The 20,774-nt window shown below is 39.6% G+C and overlaps 1 protein-coding gene across 1 annotated transcript in view; it reads left to right on the top strand.

Moving 5' to 3' along the window:
* LOC126248696 (phospholipase A-2-activating protein) overlaps nt 1-20,774 on the top strand; it is a 133,240-nt gene that overhangs the window by 13,724 nt on the left and 98,742 nt on the right. Inside the window, exons 4-5 of the mRNA XM_049949977.1 lie at nt 13,183-13,327; nt 20,556-20,720. Of these exons, the coding sequence (XP_049805934.1) occupies nt 13,183-13,327; nt 20,556-20,720 (310 nt within the window). The remainder of the gene's footprint in view (nt 1-13,182; nt 13,328-20,555; nt 20,721-20,774) is intronic.

Here is a 20,774-nt window from a genome sequence, read left to right on the forward strand (position 1 = left end):
CATTTAGGGAGGTGAATGAACATACACACTGTCATAAAGATAATGCATGAGAAAAAGACGAAACAAATTTTGTTGTTTCAGATGTTTGTGCTGTCAGTTGCAACACTACACCATAGTACATGGCAGGAACTGTGACATCTTTGAGTCCCTCGAGTCCGCAGCTCGTGGTCTAGTGGCTCGTGTTGCTACCTCTGGAACACGGGGTCCCAAGTTCGATTCTCTGCCTGGGGACTGGGTGTTTGTGTTGTCCTTATCATTTCATTATCATCCGTCATTTGTGACAGTGGCTAGATTGGACTGTGTAGAAATTGGGACTATGTGCGCTCATTAGCACCCGCACAGTTGAGTGCCCCACAAACCAAACATCATCATTTGAGTCCCTTGAAATAATCTCCCAACGAATCCATCACACACTGCCAACACTGGAAGGTGCCGAATATCCATGGCTTCACCATGAGCGAGTCATCAAATCTCGCGCGTCACTGCTGTGGCAGTGTCTTTACGTATTTGATATCATATTCCACACAGTGGCTCTTTCAATTCTGCTATGAGGCTGTAATCACAAGGTGATAAGTCTGGCGAATGTGGTGGTCGCATGAGCAGATTCCGCACACATGCTGCCATATGGGCTCTCGCGCTGTCCTGAAGAATTAATACATTGTGTAGATGTTCAGGACATTCCTCCCGAATAGCTCATCATAGATGTCGTTGTAGGAAAGAGTGACAGTAGTACGGGGGATTAGCACCTGAATGGCTGCTCAACTTACATTGTGGTCTCTCTTCACACATTGTTTTCCTGGAAAGGACTGCCATCTAGTGTCACTTTACTCTGGATTCTTGGGGAGGCTCCTGATACCATGGATTGCATGTAGTTTGTAATGTTCTATTGTGTATTGCAGTTGACAGTAAAACACATTTAGTGAGACAACCTTTTTTCGCCTTTTTTCTTGTTCTTTATCTTTGTGGCGGTGTGTGCATTCATCCATCTCTGTACATGTACTGTTTACTTATGAACTAACATTCCATTTGCATTGTTCATAATTTTTTAATTTGTTACCATTTTTGAGACAAAAAATAGTTGCCATGACTTTTGCAATGATCCTTGTATGTACAGGACTGCATAAACATGTCATATAGGCAGTAGTACAGTACAACAATGGTGAAAATAATATATTACATAAGTTTTGCTTCAGCATGTGTCGGACTTTAAAATCTTCTGACATATATAAATGTCGTAGTCAAAACTAAGCCATTTCGCTGTAGAAATACAGTAACATTAAATGAGTGTGAAGCTCTGTACTTCTTGAAGTGATGTAAATTATGTGAACTGAATACCAATGTTAACATTCTTCACATTAATTGTTAAGTCAACAGCGCCGGCTGGAGTGGCCGAGCGGTTAAAGGCGCTACAGTCTGGAACCGCACGACCGCTACGGTCGCAGGTTCGAGTCCTGCCTCGGGCATGGATGTGTGTGATGTCCTTAGGTTAGTTAGGTTTAAGTAGTTCTAAGTTCTAGGGGACTTATGACCACAGCAGTTGAGTCCCATAGTGCTCAGAGCCATTTGTTAAGTTAATACTGTAACACTCTGTGTGCATGAGAAATAAAGGCTGTTGGTGTAAAAATACATTCACAAGTCAGACTGCCTGTGCACTTACCAGTGATAGCACATTCCAGTGATAACAACTGTAAGCTTCATATCATAACATCTTTTCACATCTGTTCATAACATACAGCTTCTTGTGTGACGATGTAGTCATAAGGTACTGGGGGACAGGATAGGAAAATGTACGTTGAACAGACTAGCATAAAAATGCATCTGTTATCTGTTCAAAAGATCTCACACTGACTGAAGTACTCATACAGAACTTGGCAACAGTAATCTTCTGTTTGCATATATGTTGCAACTGATGAAAAAACATAGAAAACCCAAAATGCTCCAAAATGATACAGGCAGCACTGCAGCACAACAGTGTTGAGCAATACATTACAAGACACTACCTTGTAAATGCAGGATACGTGTTTTTATCAAGTCCTAATATGGTGAACATAGTTGCGTAAAAATGCTATTGAGAAAAGTGTAAAATGTAATTACACAGTGTTATGATGCATTTCTAAAATAGATTAATAAGACAAGAAACACACTAAAAATAAAATGAAATGTAGAGGATAAAATTAATTTTCAACTATAAAATGTGTGAGAGTGCACTTGATTTTCCCTCGTTATCATGTACAGGGCTATTACAAATGATTGAAGCGATTTCATAAATTCACTGTAGCTCCATTCATTGACATATGGTCATGACACACTACAGATACGTAGAAAAACTCATAAAGTTTTGTTCGGCTGAAGCCGCACTTCAGGTTTCTGCCGCCAGAGCGCTCGAGAGCGCAGTGAGACAAAATGGCGACAGGAGACGAGAAAGCGTATGTCGTGCTTGAAATGCACTCACATCAGTCAGTCATAACAGTGCAACGACACTTCAGGACAAAGTTCAACAAAGATCCACCAACTGCTAACTCCATTCGGCGATGGTATGCACAGTTTAAAGCTTCTGGATGCCTCTGTAAGGGGAAATCAACGGGTCGGCCTGCAGTGAGCGAAGAAACGGTTGAACGCGTGCGGGCAAGTTTCACGCGTAGCCCGCGGAAGTTGACAAATAAAGCAAGCAGGGAGCTAAACGTACCACAGCCGACGGTTTGGAAAAGCTTACGGAAAAGGCTAAAGCAGAAGCCTTACCATTTCGAACTCTTTGTTGGGGACATGCTGTGCCGAGTGTGGGAGGAACTTGATTATCGGCTTGATGTCTGCCGAATCACTAAAGGGGCACATATCGAACATTTGTGAATGCCTAAAAACACTTTTTGAGTTTTTGTATGTGTGTGCAAAGCATTGTGAAAATATCTCAAATAATAAAGTTATTGTAGAGCTGTGAAATCGCTTCAATCATTTGTAATAACCCTGTATAAAAACAGAAATACAGTAGAAAACATCGGGAGCACTTAACAAAACTTGTTACGTAGCATTTGTGAAGAGTTGGCAAAATACATCACATACAACAAGGAAGGGAGGCAACCAAACCATGAAACCTTAAAAACTGAGAAAAAGCCTAAAATTTGATGAAATTGAGAAAAGACCTTGAATTCCCGCCGGGAGCCTGGTTTTGCAATAATATTCATCACTTCATTTTTGTATACAGAAATATTGTTTAAATCAATTTAGGGGTGTATTGCAAAGCATTTAAATGATAGGCTATGTAGCTCAACATTATGTGAGTGTTTGTCTGTATATCAACGTCTTTGACCATATGACTTGATGTAATTTCTTTCCCGAATTGGCTCTCTATTGAAGAGACATGATGTTATTGCAGCATGACTGTTGAAATCACAGTTTAAGTGAAATAAGTGATTTATTAATGCTCTCAGGGGCTCAGCATTCATTTGCTGGGAATGGGCTTGGTGATCCTGGGGTTCCTGAGCTCTGAACTGCTATGTGTTGCCAGTGCTCTGTCACGATAACCTCTGGGAATGCTTCAGCAACCACTGTGCAGTGTGGCAGTGAAACGTGGTGTATCACAGGGAATGGGGATCTTGGCTTGACCACCTGAATGTTGAGGACGGTACATATCTCTATAACAACAAACAACCAACCCTCAGTCTCAATGTGTGTGGTGTGCTGATGAGATGCATGGCGGTTGAGGTGGAACAGTGATTGCCAGCAACCTCTTGGGAACCTGCCACGCCTCAGTTGTATAAGGTTTTCCCTCTCAGTCTGGGTGGATTTTCTTCCCCGACTGCTTATAGGGACACCATTACGCCTAAATCTCGTGTTTCTACTCCCAGTGGTTTGGGTGGGGCACTGGGCAGTACTAACGCCTCAATTCTTAAGAGACCTCATGTGGCCAGTCCATCTGGGTCATCTCTGTCAACAACAGTAAGCATAGTAACATACCACATCCTGTGGTGGATAACATTTTTGTTGTAATGAAACTTGTGGACAGTTCTTCTGAAAAATTGTTACCATTCTATATCTGTAAAGGTCTCGACAGACTTGCAGGACAACTCATATCTATTGTTGGGAAAGTACCAGAGCTCCAAGCACTAATAGAAAACACTGATGCTCAAATCGTTATAGGCACTGAAAACTGGCTAAGCCTGGAGTTAAGCTCATCCAAATTTTTGCAAAGAATCTAACGGTCTTCCGAAAGCATAGGCTAAACACGGTTGGCGGTGGCGTGTTTGTTGCTGTTAGTATTTGTTCAACTTGTCGCGAAATTGAAGTAGGTACTTGCTGTGGGTTAGTATGGGCAGAGGTTATTGTTGGCAACTGGAGTAAAATAATAATAGGATCCTTTTACCTACCTCCCAATTCAGATGACACAGTTGCTGAAAGGTTCAAAGAAAACTTGAGTTTGATTTCAAGCATGTACCAAACTCATACGATAATAGTTGGTGGAGACTTTAATTTACCCTCGATATGTTGACATGTTTAATTCTGGGGGTATGCATAAAATATCATGCGAAATTGTGCTAAACGCATTCTCCGAAAATTATTTTGAGCAGTTAGTACATAAGCCCATGCGAATAGTAAACAGTTGTGAAAACACTCTTGACCTCTTAGCAACAAATAATCCTGAGTTAATAATGAGCCTCAAAACTGATACAGGGATTAGTGAACACAGGGTTGTCGTATCGAGATTGAATATTGTAATCCCCAAATCCTTCAAAAATAAGCGAAAAATATACCTTTTCAAAAAAGCAAATAAAAATTCAGTTGACGCCTTCCTGCAAGACAATCTCCACTCATTACAAATTAAAAATGTAAGTGTAGACCAGATGTGGCTTGAATTCAAAGAAATAGTATCGGCAGCAATTGAGAGATTTATACCAAATAAATTAACACACGACGGAGCTGATCCTCCTTACACAAAACGGATTATAAAACTTTTGCAGAAACAACGAAACAAACATGCCAAATTTAAACAGACTCAAAATCCCCAAGTTTTGTGATCTTTTACAGAAGCTCAAAATTTAGCGCGGACTTCAGTGCAAGATGCTTATAACTTTGTCTCAAAACCTGGCAGAAAATCCAAAGAGATTCTGGTCGTATGTGAAGTATGTTAGTGGCAAGAAACAATCAATGCTTTCTCTGCGCGACAGCAATGGAGATACTATTGAAGACAGTGCTACCAAAGTAGATGTACTAAACACAGCCTTCCGAAATGCCTTCACAAAAGAATTGGAATCGAGAACAGCTGTCAACATGAGTAACGTAGAAGTAAATACCCTTGGAGTAGTGAAACAACTTAAATCAATAAAAGTAAGTCTTCTGTTCCAGACTGTATACAAATTAGGTTCTTTTCGGAGTATGCTGATGCATTACCTCCATACTTAACAATCATATACAACCGTTTGCTCGGCGAAAGATCCGTACCCAAAAACGGGAAAGTTGCACAGGTCACACCAATATTCAAGAAAGGTAGTAAGAGTAATCCATTAAATTACAGGCCCATATCGTTAACGTCGATATGCAGCAGGAGTTTGGAACATATATTGTGTTCGAACATTATGATTTACCTTGAAGGAAACTATTGACACACAGTCAACATGGGTTTAGAAAACATTGTTCCTCTGAAACACAACTAGCTCTTTATTCACATGAAGTGTCGAGTGCTATTGACAAGGGATTTCAGATGGATTCCATATTTATGGATTTACGGAAGGCTTTTGACACTGTACCACACAAGTGGCTCGTAGTGGAATTGTGTGCTTATGGAATATCGTCTCAGTTATGTGACTGGATTTGTGATTTCCTGTCAGAGAGGTCACAGTTCGTAGTCATAAAGTGGTTTCTGGTGTTGCCCAAGGTAGTGTTATAGGCCCTTTGCTGTTCCTTATCTATATAAACGGTTTGGGAGACAATCTGAGTAGCTGTCTTCAGTTGTTTACAGATGACGCTGTCATTTATCAATTGATAAAGTCATCGGAAGATCAAAACAAATTGCAAAATGATTTAGAAGAGATACCGGAATGGTGTGAAAATTGGCAGTTGACCCTAAATAATGAAAAGTGTGAGGTCATCCACATTAGTGCTAAAAGGAACTCGTTAAACTTCGGTTACGCGATAAATCAGTATAATGTAAAAGCCATAAATTCAACTAAATACCTAGGTACTACAATTACGAACAACTTAAATTGGAAGGAACACACGGAAAATGTTGTGGGGAAGGCTAACCAAAGACTGCATTTTATTGGCAGGACACTTAGAAACGGAGACTGCCTACATTACACTTGTCCATCCTCTTTTAGAATACTGCTGCTCGGTGTGGGATCCTTACCAGATAGGGCTGAAGGAGTAAATCGAAAAAGTTCAAAGAAAGGCAGCACGTTTTGTATTATCGCAAAATATGGGAGAGAGTGTCACTGAAATGATACAGGATTTGGGCTGGACATCATTAAAAGAAAGGCATTTTTCGTTGCGATGGAATCTTCTCATGAAATTCCAATTGCCAACTTTCTCCTCCCAATGCAAAAATATTTTGTTGACACCGACCTACATAGGGAGAAATGATCACCATGATAAAATAAGGGAAATCGCAGCTCGCACGGAAAGATGTAGGTGTTCATTCTTTCCGCGCGATATAAGAGATTGCAATAATAGAGAATTGTGAAGGTGGTTCGATGAACGCTCTGCCAGGCACTTAAATGTGATTTGCAGAGTATCAATGTAGATATATGAAGGGACTGTGGAATGTTACTCTTCTGCTGGAGGCTATGAGGGCTTTCCAAGTACAGAAGCTGTTGAATGCCAAGCTACTTACAGAATATCCCATCATCAGGGAGCTGCACACTGAGTTGAATAGTGTTAAAGGTATTGTCACATGCTGGGACATTATGGGTATGGATACAAAATAACTGCAACAGGAATGGGAAAGTGCATGGGTGACTGAAGTCCAAAACTTTATGAAAAAGGTTGATGGGAGCTCCAAAAGTCAGCATCATTTATTCTGACATTCAGTCTGCCGAAGTTGTCAGAGTATTTGCAGCAGGATTTCTCCGGCTTAAGGTAAGACTGTACGTCCCAAATGTAATGTGCTGTTTCAAGTGCCAACACTGCAGTCACACCACTATGGGTTGTGACGGTTGGGCTACGTGTGGATGATGTGGCAGTGAGGTGCACATACAGGGCTTTCAAAGCACTGTGCCATCCAGGTGTGTTAATTTCTCTCAGGCCCATCCTGTTTGGAGCAGGGATTGTCCTGTCTTTGCTGAAGAAAATAAGATGCAGGGAATTAGTCACACAGTGTGTCTTGTACTCTGATGCAAAGAAGGAATTTAAGGCCACACAGCCACCAAGTTTCATCAAGTCTTTTGCCATGGCATTGAAGAATCCTGGCTAGAAGGTCAGTGTTAGCACCATGACTATGACTGCTGAGCATCATAACATCTACCTGCACCTCTGGTCCCACAGCCCAGTCAACCTATAGCTGAAGCATTGAAAGTTGCCGAACATAATTTCAGTGTAGATGGTAATCCCTCATGGCAGACATCTGAAGAGATCCAGCAGAGTGTTTCTGTTCCACCAGCCTTGTCATCGTCCCCCAAAATCCAAGCTGCGGACGAATGCCAAATGGCCAGTGGTCTGCCCCGAAGCCATTGGTCTATGTGACCTTGTTGCTGTCTGATGGATCTGCTGATGATCATACAATCGCTGGTATGGATGTTGACATTTGCTTGAGGGAACCAGTGAGTCCCTCAGGTGACTCCACCCTCTCCCTCCATTCCCGTCTCATCACCATGGTGGAACAAGAAGGGCAAAGACAGAGTTAAACCTCACCATTAAAATGGCTTCCATACTGCAGTGGAACATTAATGGGTTTGGAACACATTTGGGGGAACTGAAAGTGCTGGTACAGAAACGCTTGGGTTTGCAGGAAGCACATTTTAAAGCATCTGATAACCCTCTCATAAGGGGCTATGCTCTCTATCGCAAGGATGACCTGACTGGCGAAAGTGCCAAGGGAGGGGTCACTTTGTCAATAACATGCACCACTCCTGTGCTCTCCCCCTAGCTACTGACCTGCAAGCGGTTCCAGCTGAAGTTCATGTATGTCGGAGGATTACTATTTGCTCACTATATTTACCTACACATGATGCGATTGACTCTGAGGCCCTAACAGGTCCTACAGAACAACTCTTCCAACCATTCCATGTAGGCTTTCACGGCCGGCGTCTTCATCAGTAAACACTTCCGGGCTAAGTTGCCGTGGTCGATCTGTAGAACTTCTTGAGAACTAATTGAGAACGAAACGTCAGGGAGAAGAAGTTCTACAGATCGACCACGGCAACTTAGCCCGGAAGTGTTTACTGATGAACTCTTCCAACCATTTCTCCTATGGTGAGACTTCAATGCCCGTCATATGTTGTGGGGTTCAGTGCATGAATGCTTATGCGGAGAAGTAATATCAACATATAGGTACAGATTGTATATAATCTATAACTCTTTAACAGCCAGTTGGAGATAAATTTACGTATAGCCCTTGTACTATTGAAGTGGCCATACATAGGAGGCAATTGTGTTTTCTTAATCTCATAAATGCATACACCACTACTTGGAGATTTAACATCCTTCTCCAAACTGTTTCAAAGCCTGGGAGATTTTTGACAAGTAATGGGTGTAGGTTTTCACCGCAAAAAATATTTGTGCTTTAACTGTTCACATAATGTTTTTAACAATTCAAAGATCCCAATTGGGGAAGTGGGGTACACTATTAAAAATTATAATGATTTTGTATCATTAGTAGACATAATCTTTGTCAAGAAATTACTCTGGTTACCGTTGATGAAAGATCTAACAACAAAGCACATAAAATAACTGAAAATTGTAAAAATAACCCAGCAAATTAGTAAGGGATTTGTGTTTTACATTTCTATAAATGGTAAGAGAGATCCTGCAGGGACTACGGCACTATTTATGTAGGGATCAAAATTGTAAATACTGTCAACCAGGTTGTCAACAGGTACTTGTCAGACTGTACAGATGATAGTGACTCACTGCTCCACACATTGTGGTGCGTCCTAGCTAGACAGACCCTGAAAGTATTAGTACTGCCGTGGTCATTGTGGTTTGATCTGGTCAACTAACCAAACTTTGAGTGGTTGTTTAGAAAGTCACCATATGCGACAAAAATTTCTGGAATCTTTTCTAAGGAATATCTTATGGTGTTGGTCTGTGGCTTCAAGATGGTGAGCCAGGGAGGATAGGTGGGGGAGGGGTGGGGTGGACTGGTGCCCTGGCTACATTAAACACACAATGTAAGTTTGAGGCTGAATAACTACAAGAAATATTGAGCTCCAGAATACATTTTTAAGTGATTTTCTTCAGTTTTATGGGAATTTCATGATTTTATCACCATATCTACTGCTGAGTCTAAGTAAGGGGGTACCCTGGGTTGGTACATAGTTCAGATGTTATCTTCATGAACAGCTAACAAATTAAGGCACATAATTGTGTGTTGTTCATTGGGCACTGGAGTGGATGAGAAGCCATTGCAGCAGAAAATTTCTCATCTGCTGTGTTTCTGTGTTCTAAAAGCAGTATGTCCAAATAGTGTATCGAGCAGAATAAATGTTAGTCATAGTCCACGACACATGCAGTGGATACAGATTTAAAGCAAAAGAATGTAATCTGCTGGTTTATGTTCACATAAAGTGATGCAACAAAGAAGCAAGAGTGTTTCACGTAGAACAACAATGATTTGGTGTCCCATCTCATAGCATTCTGCCATCTAGTTAGCAAGTAAAGAATTATGTGCCATTGGGAAGGCAAATGGTTAGAAGTGACAAACAAGAACCTGAGAATCAACAACATAGACATGAAGAATTTCTTGCCAACCACACACTACTATCCTCTTTGATGAAATGGTCTGCTAATTTGTGGAAATTGTAGAGTATCACCTTGAGTAAACATTTTAACAATATGTGTTTTATTTGCTGATTCAGTAGCAACCCTCAACTTACCTAGACTCTGCTCTATATTTTAGACAGCAATGGGACAAGTGCAGCATGTAATTTAAAATTTTGTTATGTATTGAGCCTGCTTCCTAAATATTTAGTAAGGAGACTCTAAAATGTCCTCAGAGTGGTTGCCTCTTTCATTGTTCATTATTATTGGTGAGGCCCCTCCCCTCACACACACACACCCCATGGTAAAGTTAAATTTTATGCAGGCTGCTGTTAGGTTCGTTAATAAAAAGACTGACCAACCGCTTGTTTTGATAACAGTTAGATATGACTATTGTAAGTGTTGTAGTTTTTAGCATGTTGTCTGGACCAGTCCCCAAACCCTGGGAGTTATGTCAGTGATCAGTCGCATATGTCAATTTTATGGTTTTACAAGATCTTTACTCTTTTATGAACATTGATCAGAGTATTCCAGTGCTAAAATACCATATACCCTCTTGGAAGGATTGTGATTCATATCCCTCTCTGGCTGTCCAACTTTTGGTTTTGCATGGTTTTCCTTAATCATTTAGACGAATGCTGGGATGGTTGCTTTGAAAAGGACACATGCTTGCCCCTATCATCCTTTCCCATATTTGAGCTTGTCCTACATGTTTAATCTACATCTACATACATACTCCGCAATCCACCATACGGTGCATGGCGGAGGGTACCTTGTACCACAACTAGCATCTTCTCTCCCTGTTCCACTCCCAAACAGAACAAGGGAAAAATGACTGCCTATATGCCTCTGTACGAGCCTTAATTTCTCTTATCTTTGTGGTCTTTCTGCGAAATATAAGTTGGCGGCAGTAAAATTATACTGCAGTCAGCCTCAAATGCTAGTTCTCTAAATTTCCCGCCTGAGTTCCTGAAGCATTTCTGCAACACTCGCGTGATAATCAAACCTACCAGTAACAAATCTAGCAGCCCACCTCTGAATTGCTTCTGTCCTCCCTCAATCTGACCTGATAGGGATCCCAAACACTCGAACAGTACTCAAGAATAGATCGTATTAGTCTTTTATAAGTGGTCTCCTTTACAGATGAACCACATCTTCCCAAAATTCTACCAATGAACCGAAGACTACTATCCGCCTTCCCCACAACTGCCATTACATGCTTGTCCCACTTCATATCGTTCTGCAATGTTACGCCCAAATATTTAATCGACGTGACTGTGTCAAGCGCTACACTACTAATGGAGTATTCAAACATTACAGGATTCTTTTTCCTATTCATCTGCATTAATTTACATTTATATTTAGAGTTAGCTGCCATTCTTTACATTTATCTATATTTAGAGTTAGCTGCCATTCTTTACACCAATCACAAATCCTGTCCAATGGTCATGTGGTTGATGGGACATTAGTGTTTAATGTTTCATTGTTTTTTTACCCTTTCAGGGGAAATTGAAGGACTGTTATAAATTTTTATTACCACTCATAAAATCCCCCTCTCCCGCTGTTACCTTCCAACAATGAAATGATGATGCTTTGTGGAATGAACTCAGACTCTAGCAGGTGTAAAACAAGTGTAATTTGTGTTGGTGTGGGTTGGGAGAATGGGTTTGCTGTGCAGGTTTGTCCTGGATGAGCTACCTTTCTCACCCTCTTCTGTCTTAACATTGTTCTCAGTACCTTATGATTTGTTAAAATTGCATTTGGTAATCATACTATTGTGACAGCATGAGTCACAACTTCCACTTAAGTATAATAAATAGTTACATATGTGGTCAAATAGATATTTTGTTAATTGTAGCGAATACACACTCTGTAGCTGTCGCGTGTAATGTCATGCAGCGATGCGAGGAAGGGGCTTCGAGAGCAAGATGCGGAGACTCTGTCATTGATGGCCATGGGGGCAACTTGCTAATCTCACACTACTGGTATACAAACTTGTTGCTCTCATGTCTGCCAAAAACAGTGTCTCCACTTCTTGCTCTGAGTCCCTTCCTCACACTTTTGCTTGACATCACATCAAACAGCTACAGAGGGAGTATTGACTACATCATTAAAATTTAAAATAAGTCTTTGATCACACATGTAATTATTTATTATATTTAAGTGATAAGTGTGACTCATAATAAATGTGTTCTGTACAAATCAGTTTTATTCAACCTGTCATGAAAAGTATACATATGTATAAAAGGTATTATTTAAAAAAACTGTCAGAGAACTTCATAATACTTTCAAAGCGAGTTAATTATATTCTCGTTGGGTGTGTAGTATGATCATGATCATCTTGACACAATATTTATTTGTCCAGGTGAGAATGCTGTTTGCTGAATGAATGTCATTAGAACTGATTCCTGACACAAATGGTAGCCGTTTTGAACATCACCTTGTTTTTATCTAAAATTAAAAAAAAATGGTCTTTCACTTGACAGGCAGAGGCAAGTAGTGATCCATCGTTTCTGCCTGTTTTCACCACTGGGATGCTGCACCCCCTCTTGATGTTATGGGGCTGCAGTGATAGTTTCTCTCACAGGTGCTCTGTTTCTCATAGGTGTCTAAAAGGCATGGCAGGAATAAATTGTGATGAGATTTATCATCTGAAGCCAGTGGCCAAATAGACTGCTGAATATTGTGTCAAGATGACTGTATGGTCTGGCTGCAGGCCTGACTAGAATATAATCAGTATATGAATTGTTCCTTATTTTTATCCTTCACTTGCCATTGTGGACTAGTCAATGTTGAAAGACTTTTTTTTTCCATGTTGTCATCCTGAGACAGCAGTAGAACAGGCAGTGTTGTGGCTTGATTAGGAGAAGTGGACTCATATCGCATCTCCGATCTGAGAGGGAAACCATCATTGCCCTTGTAATCATTGATGGTAATGGACATTGTGTGTGAGGAAATGTTTGTTCTGTTCACAAAATTTATACACTGATATTGAGCAAGGATGTGATGACCATATACAGTGATATCTGTCAACAAAGTATTTGAAATATGTAGTTGTCCATTTTATGCTTTTATGTATTTATCATTTAACTAGACTTAAATGAAACTGGTAGGTACTGGAGATTTTTCATGGGCCTGTGAGAATTATCCATCTTATTTGTACAACATTTACCCATAATATTAATTATATCTAGGGACATTGGAAAATTATCGTATTTCAGTAACAAAATTCCTAGATGTCATACATAACTTTGTTATATAAAAGTATTTTTTTTCCAGGTCATACAGATTGTGTTAGAGGTTTAGCTGTACACTCTGAAGCAAAGGTTCTTTCATGTTCCAATGATTCATGTGTAAAAATTTGGGATTTAGAGGAGATGTCATGCCTAGGAACATGGCATGGCCATGAGAACTATATTTACAGGTAAGTTTATTGTACAGCAGATGCAGTAGTTATACTAGCAATGGCAGTGTCAAGCTATGGTTATTGGTGCTGTTGTGTCTATGCTCATGGGATGTGATTGCTAACCAGAATGTGTGTGTGTGTGTGTGTGTGTGAGTGTGTGTGTGTGTGTGTGTATTTTCATACTTCATGTGGCTGTTCTTCAGTGTTCCTCCTGTGATATTCTTATTACACCTTCGAATATCAGCTCATGTTAGTTTATTTAATACATTAAACTCTACAGCATCTGTGTTGCCATTTACCGTACGTTGTATTCCAGTGACAGTTAATTGAATATTTTCCTTCGAAACATTATTACTTTGTCTCGCTTGAGATTTTTGTATGTGGAATATCTGTAACAATTCCAACAGTATCAAAACTATGGAATCAGCAAAGATAACCCATTCCCCTCAAACTGTGGACCCGTGTGTGTGTGTGTGTGTGTGTGTGTGTGTTTTCTATTTCAAAAGTTTCAGCTTCTTGATGATTGAACTTGTAGGTTATATGGGGGATACAGTGTATGAAATTTAGTACACAGATGTGTGTTCTCTGGCAGCAACAATGGCTAACTCATCTGGGCATAGAGTTTAACTGTGCTTGGATAACAGAAATGTGTCATACTGTGTGCTGCTCGAACTCTGACAGAATTCATCAGTTTTAGTAACTGGTGAGTGATGGTGTGTCAGTACCCCACGACAAACAGATGTTTTCAATGAATGAGACATTCGGAGAACTTGGGTGACCAGGGCAACAGTTTAATACACTCCTTATTAAGGTAGGTCATGGTAGCCCAAGCAGTATGTAGCCTTGTTGAAACATGTCATATAGAAAACGAAAATAGGTCACAACCACCTGCGTTAACGTGTCGGGTATGTGGTGGCAACTGTTCAGATTATCAGCTGTGCAAATAGTTGGTCATGTGGCACTCCCTATCACTGCACCAGGTGCTGATCCCATACGATGATGACAAATGCAATCTGGTGATGTTCATTCTTCTTGGCACCTGCATGTACAAATAAATCCACCATGATACTTTAGGCAGTACTGGGATTCCATTCCATTTCTTTCCATTTACAGTCCTTCATTTCCTTGCTGGAGGAAGCACTGTCTTCTCAAGATGTGCAGACAATTTTCCTTTTTTTTATGTGTGATACCTAAGAGGCTTCTGTTTTCCCCAAGTCCAACACTAATTCATTCTTCAACCTGTTTTCCCAGTACACACCCTCTAGATTCCTTCATACCCACATCTCTGGTGCCTCCAGACTTATTTCCTCATCTTTTCTTAATATCCAGATCTATGTTCCGTTTAAAACTATGCTACAGCCATAGCATTTGGCTAATCATTTTCTCAGGTTTTTGTTCGTTGGCCTGTAAAATGATTTACTTTTTTATTGTTGAATGCTTTCTGAGCTGTTGCTATTCTTGAGCTTACGCCAGTCATATTTTATGTACTCTGTTGTAATATTTCTCAGGAATTTGAATTTTGAAACCTATTGTATTGTGATTTTGGCCTTCTCTCTTTTTCTTCCCAGTATTATGCTTTTGGTCTGTTTTTTACTTATTTTCCTTCCAGATTCTTCATATTTGATATTTAGGGCTTCCTCTCTATTTCATGAAGCACATTTTTAGATTATGATCACAGCACCATGTCATCAAAGTATACTGCATTTACTTGAGTATAGTATAAGACAACCTTGAATGTAAGAGAAGCGCCCTCCCCCCCCCCCCCCCCCCCTTTTTTTAAGAAGTTCCTTGACAAAAATCTATTTTTAACAGAATCTGACTACTCAAAATTACAAATCATGTTATCGACGTAAAGTATCTGTCAGAAAGTTAAAATGTACCTATTCTAAACTTATGCCTTTTATTGATTGTCCTCATTTTAATAATATTAGGAGAAATAAAATAAACAAAAATAAATAATTTGTATCAATTTTTGGACAATTTTTTACCCGTTTTTCGTACTAATCCGTTTCTCCTCCTCCTCCTCCTCCTCCACCACCACCACCACCACCACCACCACCACCACAATGATGCACAGCTGTGAAATATATATCTTCATTGTCAGAAATATTTGTATGTTTCTTCCAAATATGTTTCTATATTTGAGGTTGTCGTTATGGTTGGACCTGAGAACACAGCTTTTTTTCTGAATATGTATTGGATTTTGCTTCTGTACTGATGAGAGAGTGTTACAATGTCTCATGCTTCCAAACGTTTCGCAAGTTCGTCGCTCTCTCATTAGCTGTGTAGAAGCAGATGACACACCTCCTTTCATTCTCGTCACATGTTTCGGCGAGCATCAACAATATTGAAGCAAGAAACACATAAGTAAACCACTAGCCTCTACCTAGATTTAGTGTCTCCTGCAGAAATGAGTACTATTGTTGAGTATTTGTCGAATTTGTCAGTTCGATTCTGACTACAAATGGATTCAGGCAAACTGCAGTTTAAATGTGGTAGATGTTCATAAAAAGCCAAAGTACATGGTATAGATTCCCACGGTTGTCAACACAATGTAATTTACTGCTTGCTTATCACTCCCCTCCCTGAAATTATCCTAGCTGGTGGTGTCAGTATGCCCCTTCCAACCCTTCTGTAGTGCTGAGCTTAAGTAACTGATACAATTACAGTCAGTTTGATATGATTTATGTACTGTGTTAGACATTTCATTGTGGATTAATTTTCCTTCCTGTTTCAATTGTATACCACCACCATGCTCTAAGGCTGATAATGTTTTTACCCTGTATTCTAATACATGAACACTTACTAATTCATTATGGTCTCTCGTAACCAAATAAAATATTGGTCTGGGTTCAGAATCAACTAGTGTTTCTTAAAGGACAACATTTCTATTTTTGAATGTTACCTTCACTTAAAAAGTGGCATTAATGTTTTCGTACAGTATCCGTACATGTATGAGAACACTTATTGCAAACCTGTTCAAATACAACAAAAATTTGTAAGATGATAGAATTTAATGCTATTTCCTCCTTTGTTTCACAAAATTGTCAATTTTTAATCAGAGCAATAGACTGTTGTAGTGGCTAGTTCATAGTTTCCCTTTGTATCTCTTGCGCTAGTGCCACGCAAGTCAGTGTCATGTGATTTTTCAAGCAACATAAATTCTGTATCAAGCACTTTGACATGTTTGGAAATATCGAGCCTGTTGGAATGCGAGTATTGTTTGCTGAGCCCTGCCCTTCCATATTCTTAAAGATAAATCTGCATGTGACCTCAATAGCCAAAGCTTCATTTCTAAACATAAGATGACCCTGTTAAATCTAGGACTACCCCCTATATACTCTACTAATCAACATAAAAATGTTGACTTCAGCAGTAATAGTTAAATCTGCAAATATGACCCTGTATTTTTAGAATCACAAATTTGGATAAAAACCTTGTCTTGTAATCAGGTAAATACGACAAACCTCCCATTCTTTTGCCTCCTATATACATTACTATCATTTCATCCATGCACTACCAGGTGGACATTAAATAGCATAGGTTAAAGGCTGCATCTCTGCCAGACTTCTATTCCTTTTCCATTAGTTCTCCATTAACTTTTACTCTGGCTTTTGGCATAAGCTATAACTATTTAAGAACTTTTTCTCTCTAGTCGATGCCATGTTTCCATAGGATAAGCACCATTTTCTCCCACATTACTCTGTCAAAATCTTCCAAATCAATAATGGCAACACAAGTACGCCCATTCTTTTCATTGTACCTCGGTCTTAGAATATACCATCTCTTGTGTCCACCACTATTCTGAAATCACCAATAAACTCTCAATTCTTAAAGTGTTGAACTCCCATGTATAAAACAGCTTCAGATGTGTCACTACTTTACAAATGCATTTCTGTGTTAAATACTTGCCTTGAAGCATGTGAGTGAGTAGTAGTTTAAGAAAGGTTTGAACTTATGCTTAAAGTTTGTTGGAAGTCCGCAGGTGCTCTCATTATGAAACACTGAATGAATGTAAACTGGGTAATTTGCACACCATTGTAAGGAAAAGCTTATTTTTCATACATATCAGTGGTTGAGATCATATCTCCTGAACTGCATGTTGTACAATATCATTTTGCAGGTACATTCAGTGGTATATGTGAATACTGTCTGAAAACTGTGTTGTGAATAGAGTTAGTAGTAAAGAGGTAATAAATTAAAACCTCATGCCTTATGCTGAAGTTTGAATGCAAGAACACTGAAAATGTAATAAGTGATCAACTTTTCTCCTTTCATCATTTTGTGGTGGTATCAGTGAGAAATATTTTCTCAAAGTTTTGAAATTATGTGTAAAGTTTGTTGGGCATCACTAATTGCGCTCATTCTCAAAACACTGACTGAAGTAAGTCCATGTATTTGTGCACTGTCAGTTCTGCTGCCTCAAGACGCACAGCTTCTAACTGAAATGCTTCTCTTACTATGTTAAATTTTCAACATGAGATTAATGAGTAGATTATGACAGCATTTAAAATTTTTAAATTCGATCAATAATTAACCGAAATATTGAAATATTTGTTGCCACTTTACTGCAGTTGGTACTAAGTTGTGGGATAGCCTTTTAGTAATATAGATGCTGCTCTTCTGTAATGATTCTGTTCAGCTTGCTGTATATTAGTCAGTTCATCACTCTCAGTAAAACAGTAGTGCATTACACTTAATAAAAAGTCTCTACCGTGATTGATTCCAAGAAGTTAGACCACTCTGTCATTGAGTATTTTCCCTGTACATTTGTAATAGTTCTTCCTTTTTACATCCATGTAAACTTTTTAATACTTCTGTTAGAAGCTGGACCATCCATGTAGCCTTTCCATTTTTCTTCTCCTTAAGTCACTGCCAGTTGATTCTTTAGAATGTTGAAGTCCTTCTTTTGTTCATTCACTATAGTTTTTACTTCCAGTTCAGGTTGTTCTGCTTTCTGTCTACTTCCCCCCGCCCCCATAAAACTACTCAATGTATTCCTTGCACCTCTCCTGTACTGTGTGAGAGTCATTCACCATCCGGAGTCTATCTGTGCCAGTCTTTCATCCCTCTTTCGTACACATAAACCTGATTGCATCTGTATTCATTCAGTATTACCTGTTGTCTCTCTAACCATTCAATAGCATTACGTTACTCCTTGATCTACTTGTGTGTGGCTCCAGCTGTCTTCCTTCTTACTAAATTATTAAAAATTGTTGAGTATTCTTTTTCCCTTTCCTGTACTTACGTTTTACCAATTCCTTCTTTTCTCTGTATTATAGGCAATTTCATGTGATAGCGTCTCTTTCCTTTTTCTCTCGCTGCAGTACTTGTCTCATTGTCTCATTTAAATTATGTTGAAAGTTCTCCTGTCTATATTGATGTTACCTCACTTACTCTCCCTGAACTTTCCTACAAAAGAGTCTTCTACTTCCTTAAGTGTTCTTTATTTCTATAAATGTTTCAAAATTTAGTATGTATCTTTTCAAACCCTTTCCAAACTCTCTGACAAGTAGATTGTGATCTGAGTAGCCATCTGCTCCTTAGTAAACTTTTGAATTTCTGATTTGTATACCTTTATTGGATTAACAGATAGCCAATTTGGTAATGTTTCATGGTTTAACCAAGGTAGTCCCTTCCTGGAGATTGAGGTGAAATTTTACCTTTGGATTCTTATTCAAAGGTCCATACCGTGTGTGTGTGTGTGTGTGTGTGTGTGTGTGTGTGTGTGTGTGTGTGTGTGTGTGTGTGTGTGTGTGTGTGTGTGTGTAGGGAAACGGTACTTTTGTAACTTTCAACTTATGTCAATACAGGCAGAAAGTATGTCCAGTCATGCTGAGCTACCCACCCTGGGTTAGACACTGTTTGAAGCCACCCATCCTCTGTCAGGTGCTGTTATCCTCTGAGCTGTTGTCATCTCTCCGAGGAGGCTGTTGGCGCTCTCTGGGGCGAACTCGTTGTGCCAGGAGTCAGATTGCACTCATATTAATAGAGCTGCCTCTTGGACAGTTGGCATCATACTGCAGTCCACCTTCTATGTTACATATGTATTTGAGCTATTCAGTATAATCATGGGCAAGGGTTCCACATTGTACCCTGTGGAACTGGGTCTCTGCCTAAACTTAGCCATCCTATCACTCCAACCTTTAGGAGTGTGATGTGCCCTCCCCCATAATTTGGAAGCATCAGACAGCCATTACTCAAGTGGAGTGAGAGGGAAGGTGACACATCACCCTTGAACTAGGTTAATGATTGTGTATGACACCACAATTGAATGTTGACAGGAGTAATAATTTAAAACTTGGTAAATAAGAATATTTTCTTGTGGAATGCTGATTAGGTCGGCTTTAGTTTTTAAATGTGTGGAAATATTGTGGCAGGTTACTGTATGATATGCAGCATTCAGTAAGATGCCAAATTTCAGGTGTTATCATGCAACAGGATTATTCCATCAGACAGCATTTGGACAGCCCAAGGGCAAACAGTAGAAACAGCCAACATCTCCCCTGCCAAAGAAATCCAAAGCTGTTTACACAGGTTACAGTAAAGTCATGATGACCACCTCCTTCGGCTACAGGAGCCCTCAACTCATTGAGTTTCTTGAATGTGGAACGACAGTCAGTGCACATCACTGTGATGTGCCATAAAGTCAAAACACCCAGGAATGCTGTTGGACAGAAACATCCTGATCCATGATAATGCTGGCTCCCACACTGCCAACTGGATGAAGGATAGGCTTCAGCGATTTGGTTGGGAAACACTAAAACATCCTCCGTGCTGCCTGGACCATTCAAAGTGCTATTTTCACATCTTTGACAACCTGAAGACAGATGTATGGGCATTGGTTTCAGCCAGACAGGGAAGTGCAAGAGTGGGTGCAGTTTTGGATCTGTCAGTGGCTGACTGTGTTCTAAGAAACAGGAATTGGTCATCTTGTCTCCCTGTGGGATAAATGTCTTAATGCCTGTGGTGACTACTTTTGCGTAGAATCATTCCATGGTCACATTGTGCCGAATGTTAGGTTTCCATTTGCCTACCCCTCATGGATAAAGCAGAAAATAGCTGTCACGAACTCGGTGCTGATAGCTGTCCTGTAACTCGAATTGATTACAGATTACTCGTGCTCATAAATTTGGAAATGCTACCATTCTTGATGTATGTGCACGAGGGATTCAAATCTATGATATGATGTTAATCTGAACATTATTCCTTCATGTACTGATATGTTTTTACCTTTTAATTTCAGTGTTGCCTTGTTTTCGTATGGTGAGAACATATTTATGTCCTGTGGTGAAGATGCATGCCTTAAATTATGGGATGAAGATGATTGTCTTCAGACAATTAATCTACCTTGTCAGAGTGCATGGTGTGCAACTTCCTTGCCAAATGGGGACATAGCTGTTGGTTTGAGGTGAGGAAAAATTTGCATTAATACATTCTCTGAAAATGTAGTGTGTGTGATATA

Source organism: Schistocerca nitens, chromosome 3 (assembly GCF_023898315.1).
Source record: "Schistocerca nitens isolate TAMUIC-IGC-003100 chromosome 3, iqSchNite1.1, whole genome shotgun sequence".
Lineage (NCBI taxonomy): Eukaryota > Metazoa > Arthropoda > Insecta > Orthoptera > Acrididae > Schistocerca > Schistocerca nitens.